The 9,985-nt window shown below is 37.8% G+C and overlaps 6 protein-coding genes across 6 annotated transcripts; 2 read left to right on the top strand and 4 right to left on the bottom strand.

Moving 5' to 3' along the window:
* Positions 1-1,473: 1,473 nt before the first annotated feature.
* Positions 1,474-1,869, top strand: LOC136970041 (uncharacterized). Its single transcript, XM_067264404.1, has one exon. The coding sequence runs from the start codon at positions 1,474-1,476 to the stop codon at positions 1,867-1,869; it is 396 nt and encodes a 131-aa protein (XP_067120505.1).
* A 770-nt stretch (positions 1,870-2,639) lies between these two features.
* Positions 2,640-3,177, top strand: LOC136970040 (uncharacterized). Its single transcript, XM_067264403.1, has 2 exons — positions 2,640-2,934; positions 3,053-3,177. The coding sequence occupies exons 1-2, from the start codon at positions 2,640-2,642 to the stop codon at positions 3,175-3,177; spliced, it is 420 nt and encodes a 139-aa protein (XP_067120504.1).
* Positions 3,178-4,942: 1,765 nt separating this feature from the next.
* On the bottom strand, positions 4,943-5,383 carry LOC136970039 (uncharacterized). Its single transcript, XM_067264402.1, has one exon. The coding sequence runs from the start codon at positions 5,381-5,383 to the stop codon at positions 4,943-4,945; it is 441 nt and encodes a 146-aa protein (XP_067120503.1).
* A 258-nt stretch (positions 5,384-5,641) lies between these two features.
* LOC136970038 (uncharacterized) lies at positions 5,642-6,097 on the bottom strand. Its single transcript, XM_067264401.1, has one exon. The coding sequence runs from the start codon at positions 6,095-6,097 to the stop codon at positions 5,642-5,644; it is 456 nt and encodes a 151-aa protein (XP_067120502.1).
* Position 6,098: 1 nt separating this feature from the next.
* Positions 6,099-6,563, bottom strand: LOC136970037 (uncharacterized). Its single transcript, XM_067264400.1, has one exon. The coding sequence runs from the start codon at positions 6,561-6,563 to the stop codon at positions 6,099-6,101; it is 465 nt and encodes a 154-aa protein (XP_067120501.1).
* Positions 6,564-6,699: 136 nt separating this feature from the next.
* Positions 6,700-8,206, bottom strand: LOC136970036 (uncharacterized; the record flags this gene model as incomplete). Its single annotated transcript, XM_067264399.1, has 2 exons — positions 6,700-6,950; positions 6,997-8,206. Coding segments are annotated over 2 exons (1,461 nt in total), but the record flags the coding sequence as incomplete, so codon positions are not given.
* Between the last annotated feature and the right edge of the window lie 1,779 nt (positions 8,207-9,985).

The raw sequence follows: 9,985 nt of genomic DNA, 5'->3' as shown, positions 1-9,985 counted from the left end.
TCATTTTTTTAAATAACAAAGACTTATAGAGGTTAATGTTAGTTATTTGCAATTGAACTTTTTCTCCCCATAAGATAAACCTGTTAAAATCTGTAATTTATTTGACAGGAAGAAATTGTTTATGGCCCATATTTCATATATCTAAATGTTTTTCTTATGATATTATTCTTATATCGAAATACATGAATATTTTCATGTGTAAATATTATATTTTGATACTTTTATCTTTCTTTAGTAAGAACATCTTAAAACATTAACTTTTTACCAACATAAACAGTTGAAGTAGGAACAGGCTGAAAATTACAACAAAGTATAAGCCCTGTTCTAAAAATGTAAGCTTGTTCACCCCATCTTTGATATGATTCATTTTTTCTGTATTTACACTCAATTCATGTAAAAATCATTATATTGTCCTGTTCATATTAAATACCTTACCTTTGTTTCTGTTTACTAAATTCAATTTTACAGCAAAATACTCAAAAAACTCTAAATTATAAAAGCCAAACAAATGAAATAGCTTAATTTTTACAAATATCAAACTGAAAATGGTTAAAAGGCATTATTAAATAACTAGCAGGTAGGCCCGGCATTTCTTGGGCAAAAAGTAACGATAGCGAAAATTTAAGATTATTACGTTATAGTCACAAAAGAAAAAGACTAAAATTTTGACGGCATTTTGAATATTTATTCGTTTTATCGAACGAAATCGTTTCGATTTCGACGAATAAATATTTTATTCGAATATTTATTGACTTTTACGCAGCCCTGAAAATGGCTGTTGCCGGTCCCAAACCCGGATAAAGGAGGAGGGTTGGCGTAAGGAAGGGCATCCGGCCGTAAAAACATCTTGCCAAAACTACATGATGAGTCTCAGAAACTTGATAGAAGGAGAACTAGGGCATACCCTGTAGGCGACGTGCAGCTAGATCGCCCTAAAAGCTGCGAAAAGTTCGGCAAGGGCTACCTCACCAGTGGCGGATGAGGTTAAAGAAGCAAGCCCTACATGAGAAAAGGTGTTGAGAGTAGGAGACACTGAATGTGGAGAAGTATGACGGGAAGAGGAATGGAGGTGTGAATATGATGTGGAGAAAGGAGGATTGATGTACTGTGCGTGCAAGAAACGAGGTGGAGGGGAGACAAGGCAAAGGAACTTGGAGATGGATGTAAATTGTTTTATAGCAGTGCAAACAGGAATGGAAGAAATGGGGTTGGAATAGTGGTGGCTGGCAAGTGGAGGATTGAGGTAGTAGAGGTGTACAGGAGAGGTGATAGGATGATGCGAATGAAACTGAGTTTTTGGAGATGATCTACTTGTGGTGTTTAGTGTGTACGCACCCCAGGTAGGATGTGCAACAGAGGAGAAAGAATGTTTTTGGAGTGAATTGGATGAAGAAATGAGGACACTGGAAGGAGGGGAGAAGTCATTGTGAGAGGCGACTTCAATGGGCACATAGGGGGGGCGGAACATGGGCTATGAAAGGATCCATGGAGGCCATAGAAGATGGGAAACCCAACAAGGAGGGGGAGAGTATATTGGGTTTTGCTGTGGCTTTTGATCTGGGGATTGTGAATTCGTTTTTCACCAAGCAGGAAAGTCATCTGATAACTTTCAACAGTGGGCCTCATAGTTCGCAGATTGACTATATCCTTACTAGACGAGAGCACCTTGTGACGGTGATAAACTGTAAGGTTATACCAACAGATCAGGTATCGGCGCAACATCGGTTGATGTGCATAGACATGAAGTTAAGAATGTATAGGAAAAGTGGAAATACACAGATGAAGAAAATCAAGTGGTTTTGTTTGAGGGAGGAGAGGGCGAGAGCGGAGTATGTCGAGAGGGTGCTGCTACAAATCTCGCAAGAATGAGAGGGGGTGCAGGACTGGTGGGCATATAATGCCCAGGCTATCAGGAACTGTGCGGAGGAGGTGCTTGGTGTAACATCTGGAAAGATTAGGGTGCAGAAGAAAGGTTGGTGGTGGAATGAAAATGTGCAACAAGTTGTTTAGGTAAAGAAGGAGGCAAAACAAAAGTGGGACAAATCACGTACTGAGGAAGATAGATTTGCGTATAAAACGGCAAAGCGTGAAGCTAAGAGAGTAGTGGCACAGGCAAAGGCAGGAGCATATGCGAATTTATACAAGGAGTTGGATACAAGGGAAAGACAGAAGAAAATGTATCGTTTAGCCAAAATCAGGAATAAGGCAACGAAGGACATTTCGCATGTAAGGCAGATCAAGGACACGACGGGGACGGTCCTTCGAAGGGAGAACGATATAAGAGAAGGATGGAGGGCATACTTTGAGGGACTTTTGATACAGAGAATGAAACAAAGAACAGAGAGGAAGGAAGCCAAAACATGGGCCATGGTACAGATGGTAACCAGAGAAGAAGTGGAAAGGGCCCTAAAGAAGATGAAAAAATGTAAAGCAGAGGGCCTGGATGGAATTCCTGTAGAGGTGTGGAAGTCATTGGGGAGGAAGGGCATTGACTTGCTATGGGACCTATTCAAAAAAGTCTTTGAGCAGGAGAAATACCTAACGAATGGAGAGAAAGTATACTTGTACCTATCTACAAAGGAAAAGGGGATGTTCAAGATTGTAAAAACTATAGAGGAATAAAGTTGATGTCCCACACGATGAAGATTTTGGAAAGGGTTTTGGACAGGAAAGTTGAGAGCAGAGGTGACCATTGCAGGAGAGCAGTTTGGATTCATGCCAGGACGGTCAACAGTCGATGCCATTTTTGCCCTTCGGCAAATGTTGGAAAATATTGGGAGAAGCAAACCCAGCTGCATATGGCATTCATTGACCTGGAGAAAGCTTATGATACGGTGCCTAGACAAGAACTCTGGAGGTGTCTAAGGAAAAAGCTAGTTCCTGAAAAGTATGTTAGATTGATACAGGAACTGTATAGGGATGTGGCCACAAAGAGTTAGGAGCTGTGTTGGAGTGTCCCGGTGCTTCAAGGTGGAGTTTGGTTTTACATACTAAGAGGTCAAGCACTGAGCACTTTCTTGTTTAACATGGTGATGGAGGTGATCACGGACAGGGGTCAGAGAAGAGGCACCTTGGACCATGTTGTATGCAGATGATATCGTTCTGTGCGCCGAGACTAAAGAGGAGCTGAGGGTTAAATTGGAAAGGTGGTTGGGCACGTTGGAAGGGAGGGCTTGAGGCGTGAGTAGGAGTAAAACAGTGTATATGTGTAGTGGGGAGAGAGGATGGTGCCCGGGAGAGGGATCTGGAGTTGAGAGGGAGACGTATTTCGCAGAGTCAATACCTTTAAGTACCTGGGGTCAACTGTGGCGAAAGGATGGAGGTGTGGATAAGGAGGTGACAGGCAGGATTCAGGCTGGCTGGAGGAATTGAGAGGGATATGTCAGGTGTGTTATGTGATAAGAGGGTGCCGCTTAGGTTTGAAAGGGAAAGTTTATCGGGTGGTGGTGAGACCAGCTATGCTGTATGCTATTGAGACTGTGAGCTTGAGGAAAACCCATGTCAAAAGGATGGAGGTGGCAGAGATGAGGATGCTCCGCTGGATGTGTGGGGTTACGAGAAGGGATCACATTCGAAATGAATGTGTGAGGGGGACTGTGAAAAGTTACGAACATAGAAGCAAAAGAATACAGGAGGCAAGGGTTAAAGTGGATTTGGCTCATGTGGTACGAAAGAGAAGAAGAGTATCGTTGGGGAAGAAGGGTTAGATGCATATGTCAGTGAGGGGAGGAGGAGGCGAAGTCGACCGCGGAGAATCTAGTGGATGGATCTTGTGGCGGAGGTAACTTGAAAGAGGGAGAGGCATCTGAAATGTGGAGGCAGCCCAAGACAGGGAGCAGTGGAGGCGACTTCATCAGAAACAGCGACCCTACATAGAGTGGGAAAAGCTGAGAAAGAAGAAGAAGAAGAAAAAGTCACAAAAGAAAAAGACTAATTTCATCAACAAACTAAATATTTTAAAGAAAGGTCCCAAAGTTCGTAAATCGAGTGTTTCTAATATTGTTACGATTTTCACGAAGTGTTCTGTATTAATATCGTATTCGATTTTCATCGAATGCTTCCTACAACAAGAAAGGGTCTAGAAAAAACGCGACTAAATGTGTTTAAATTTGGAAATCTGAATATGTTCTAATATAATTACCTCTTTTTCTTTTTTTTTTTTTCTCCAGTGCTGGTAAATCTTGCATGTCGCCTTTTTCTTTTTCTCCATTGTTACATAATAACACTTCCATTGTTTGACATTTCCAATGTTACTTGAACACTGTCCATTGTTACTTGACACTTCCATTGTTTTACAATAACACTTCCATTGTTGATGGAAGTGTTAAGCACTTGATTTCTGTCCCTTTCCCCCGTGGACAAAATATTTCTGAAACATCCCTTGTTAGTAGTGCGTTCTCGTGACATACCCTAAACACTGTGTACCAAAATTTTAAACTTTTAACTCCTAACCGTACAGGCTCTGCACTGATTATTATTATTATTATTCATATCAACTTGTCTCGATTATATATATGCTAGCAGATAAGCCCGGCGTTGCTCGGGCAAAAAAACGTCATATTAGTTTTCAAATGAAGTATTTTAATTTTAATTCCACAGTACTTCTTTATATACGATGTTAGTTGTTTTGCCTTCTTTGCTAAGAATGGCCAAATCTTTAGCAGAACTAACTCTGGAGCATGCAACATAAAACTGACCATGCGAGAAACAATTCTCTCTCAGATCTATTCCAGCTTTTTTCAAAGTTTGCCCTTGTGCTTTATTAATCGTCATAGCAAAACATAATTTTACGGGAAATTGAAGCCTCTTGAATTGGAATGGATAATCAGTTGGAATTAAAGGAATGCGAGGAATAAATACTGATTCACCAACGCTACAACCAGTAATAATAGTTGCTTCAACCACATTCTTATGTAGTGTTTTAACTTGTAGCCTCGTACCGTTACATAGTTTTGGAAGGATACAAATTTCTTAGTAACATGATAGAAGCTCCAATTTTCAAAGTTAATTTATGGAACGGAATACCAGAAGGCTTTAGAGTATTTAGAAATTCAACGGGATAATTTAAAGTCTCTTTTTTTTCTACAACTGAATCTATAGAACTATATGCCATTTCATCTGCGTCAAATTTTTGTAATAAAAATTGATTGATTTCTTGAGCTCTATCGTTCTTTGGTGATAAAATTCCTCGCTCCTTCAGCCATGAAATCAGTTTCTTTCGCAGATTTACTAAGTCTGGATAGATGTGTTCAGTTAACGCTTCCAAATCGCCAGCTAACTTGCACAACTCCTTAGGAATGGTAATATAACCTTCCTTTTCTTTTAATTTTCCATCTCCAATTTGAATTAGTAAATCTGCAAACTTTTGCCTTAGCATCTCCATTTAGATGAACTCTCATATTAGTTTTCAAATGAAGTATTTTAATTTTTCAGCCATAAAAGAGGACGACTTTAAACAGGCATTCACCTCATCAGCCCGTGTACCCTTGGTACAACAGGTAGCGTTTGCCTAAAATCTCCACATAACAAAACCGTTGCACCGCCCATCACATCATTATTATGTCGTAAATCCTGGAGCGTTCTATTTAAAGCTTCAACTGCTCCTTTATGAACCATGGTGACTTCATCCCAGACAATGATCTTACATTCCCGCAATATTTGAGCTATGGCACTTTGTGTTGATATGTTGCATACCGGGGTCTCCGACAAAATTTAAATTAAATGGTAATTTAAAAGCGGAATGGGCCGTTTTTCCACCTTCAATTAAAGTAGCCGCAATTCCAGAGGACGCAACGCCAATGGCAATTTGTTTATTTGCTCTTATTTTGGCAAGTATCAGATTTATTAAGAAAGTTTTTCCAGTTCGCCTGGAGCAGTCTAAAAATATTATATTTCCTTTACTGGAATTAATTCTATCCATGACTTCGTCAAATATCTTTTTTTGATCATCATTGAGCAGTGGTTCATTTTTGGACACCTTTTCTGATTGCTCAACTACATCAAACGCCAATTCCTTTAAATAGTCGTGATTTTGAATTTTATTATTCGATCGCTGAGGCTCTGGTAGTCCATATTCATTTATTTGCAATCCTCCCATTTCAAACAAAGTTTCTTGTAGCAGCAAAAGACACTTGTTGTAAACACTCATTCATATCAATTTGAATGTTCAACGCCTGAAACTCATGATTCAATTGATGCTTAACATCTTCACCTAAATAATCCTTATATTTATCCCATAATTTTAGGGGATCAGACAATTGGCAAAACATTAGCATTGTAGCAAATAGCTCTCGAATTTTCTTTGGAGAATCGCAAAGACTTGCCTCTTCCAGTGTGTGTTCCCAGTGCTTGTCATCTTCTAGTAATCCTAATGTTCTACATGCGTTTTGAAATGTAAGATGAACTGTGCCGTTAACAGTTTTTAGATCTAAAAATGATGTAGGTCCTCTTACTTCATGCAGCAACATGCGAAGATAATAGCATTCTGCATTGTTCGGGTGTACTGTATAAACTCTACCTATGACATGATCTTTCTTAATGTCAGTGTGATTAGATACATTCATTCCCTTTTTTCTTCTTACAAATTTACCATTTTTCAATACGTAGTATGCTGGAATTTTGTTATATAAAAGCGTTTTGGCAAAATCATCAACCTTACACAACTCAAAAAATGCCAAAAGCGTTGTTTTTGGAGGGCTACTAATTTTGTTTTGAAGAGTATTTTTCAGTAAAATAGACCCTTTGACCATTTTCTAGATGTACAGCAAGGTGCATGACAGGAGGAAAATGTTCGTGAATAGGAAATCCTAAGATTCTCCAAGCAGCATGAGAGCTACTGATATAGCGCCCAACTTCATATTTAGTAATCTCGTCATACTTATTTTCAACTGCAAACGCAGCCTGATCTGAACCCTTGTTAATGTACTTAGTAATGTACTTGATCGATTTCACTGAATTACATATTTCCGATATTAATATGTGCGTTAAAAGTGCGACTTAACACTGGACTGTATGGAACTACCCATCTGTTATCAAGTACATTATTTTTTAAAGTTACTGTAAATCCACCATCTTCTGCTGATCGTCTTCTATATTTCGGGAAACCATCAAAACCGTATTGTGTTTCTTTGGAAAATGGTTTGGGAAAGCCTTTACTGCAAAATCCATCCTTCATACATGGAGAATTTCTGTTGAATGAGCCACATGGGCCATGAATCATATGTGCTTTCACAATTTCGTATAACTCAGGGTCTTTCTCAGGATCTGGAATTTCGGCACTCACAATCATGTCAATATCATTAGGATTAACAGATTCCTCTAAGAAAAATAAATTATGACTATGAGGCAAACCTCTTTTTTGCTGTTCAATAGTTGACATATAGCTTTTACATTTTCCAAAAATAGCACATTTAGTCATTAGTTGCATAAATTTCTTTTGCTTCAAATGGAAGACTCGCGCAATTAAGTCGTTACGATCTTGAGCTTCTTGGCCAAAGAGCAAATTACCTTTAATTTTGCTCCACTTTGGATTACATGTAAATGTAATAAAAAGATCTGGTTTTCCATAATGGCGTACATATGCTAAACCATCCTGAGTTCGCTCATGCATATACCTATCACCTGCATGAAATGTTGCTGGTAAAATAGTCATTTTACCCAACTCAGAAACCTCAGCATCAGCTTTACTAATAGCATCTTTGAGATGCGCGTAAGTTTCTACTCGCAACCTGGTTTGGTTTCTTCTTATATAGCCAAGACGTTCAGTTTCAATTTTTGCATACATGTCAACCAAAAACTGATTGAACAATTTTTTATAATATAGTATGCGATTCTGTGAATTTTCTCTAACCATAATTCGGTACGCATAAAAATCGGAAGCTGATACTGTCTTTGTAACAGGAAGTTTACTGACAGGATCAACTTGAGGAATATTAACACAATACCCATCTTCTCCATAGCAAAAAAGCAATGAGTACTGTAATGCATCATAAGAGCGATGCGTTTTAGGAATGCGCACCAAATTATTATCGCTGCTTTGAATAAGAATGTCACGCTTTTCAAAAGATTGTCCAAGAATCACTAAGGCAACTTCATCTGCAGATGGTGCATTGAATCGTCCTTTATGTTTACCAGCAGGTCGTTTATCAGGATTAATTACAATTTGAAAATTTTCTCTGGTTGAATATCGTTCAACAGCTGCTTTAAACTGTTTGACATATGAATTATGCTAAAAAAGCCTTTTGTATTTGAGAAACTAATTTTTTATCCACTCCTGTGGAATTATTGCACACTAATATTCACTTTCTTCATCGTTGTTTACAAAATATGTTTGAAGAAATACAGGTTGTTGTTTTTCTGACGGCAAAAGACTGCGAATCTTATGATATATTTGTCCTTGGATCTTAAAAGTTGGCATATAATTTTCTTCTCTCACATCCTTACTGCCGAACGAAGTCATTTGGAAACATCCATTATACTTTCTTGCATTTTTTAGAAAATTCTTTGATTTCGTTTGCAGTTATTTGCCACTTGATTCATTTGTTTTGTAAGAAAGATTACTTAAAGGCTCAGGTGCTTCTTTGAATCCGGGCAACATAACCTTTCCATTAGCGCAACACATACCAGGAGTCTCATCGTTAAATTTTTTGGCACTGCAAAATTTACATATTTTGTTCATCTCTCCTATAAACACATTCTCATCACCAGCGTAATCAATATCAGCTCGGTATTGAAAAGCAGAACGTTCCTTGTTTTCCCACTGTAAGATTTTTACTGTACGTTTATTGCTTGCATGTTTTTTTTGCAGCTTCTTTATGAGCCTGAGGATTCCTATCAAAATACTTTTTTATAGCTGTTTTGTTTGCCTCAGAATTTTTTTTTTAAATTTTTGCGATGCTTCTCTTATTTTTATTCTTTTTCCAGCGCCCGTGAATCTTGCACTACGCTTTCTTTTGTTGCTACATTCCATTCGTAATTTTCTAGTAAAAATTTCAACTTTTAATCTAAATACAGGTTAACCCGTTTATAACGTCATCCGTGGGACGGCAATTGTTAGACGTTATAACCGAGTGTCATTATCTTGCGGGATCATAATTTCAGTCCAATAAAAAGTACCAAGTGTGTTTAAGAATCTATTATAAACGCCATTCTAATTTTACATTGTATGTATTACCGATAAAATTATTTCTAATGGTAATACAGCATTGGCATAGCGTAGTGGGGAGGGGCGGCCAGCTCCGGGCGGCACTTTTAAGGGGCAGCAAAATTTCACAATAAATAATAATAATATCTTGGAAAAATTTGAACCTGTACAATACACAATATTGATGATTGTTCTTGTTGAAAAGTGCTTTAGAATTACTGTATATTTTAATCTTTTAAATTGAAATACAGAGAGCATCGATTATCTGTCTCCCGATCAACCGTCACATCGGTTAACTTACTGCGTTCTAGTCGGCAAATTCAAATGTCTGCTAGTGATGTGGCGCTACAATATTTGGCTATGTCTTTGGCTACTTTAATATTATTTTTGTTAAATTTTTGCGTGTTTTAGCTGGCAACACTGACTCGGACCATGAAAGAGAGGCCAGTGTTTAAACGAGGCATAATTTCATTTAATCACGCTATCCAATTGCTGTTTTTAAAACGTGTGCGATATTTAGTGGCAAAAAATGAGTGTCAGCTGTGAAGCAAAAATAAATTTTGGACTTTTTTTTCTAATGTATAGGCCTACTTTATGTAAAATATGTAACCCGAAATATATAGTTTTTTGTTTTACTGTATATTTTTTAATATACAGTACAGTACTGTATTTATTTTGTGCAAAATAAAGAAATAATTTTTAACGATACAATAGCGGCGATTAGTACAGTATTTAAAAAAAAAAATTTGTTAGGCTTAACATCGATGAGAATTCAACGCGAAGTAGGTTAATAGCGATATACTAATATACTAATTACATGGATATACTAATATACCATACTAA

Source organism: Centruroides vittatus, unplaced genomic scaffold (assembly GCF_030686945.1).
Source record: "Centruroides vittatus isolate TY-2023 unplaced genomic scaffold, ASM3068694v2 contig_1883, whole genome shotgun sequence".
NCBI classification, from domain to species: Eukaryota; Metazoa; Arthropoda; class Arachnida; order Scorpiones; family Buthidae; genus Centruroides; species Centruroides vittatus.
Note: the sequence above shows the minus strand (reverse complement) of the source record. Positions and strands in the feature narration are given on the sequence as shown.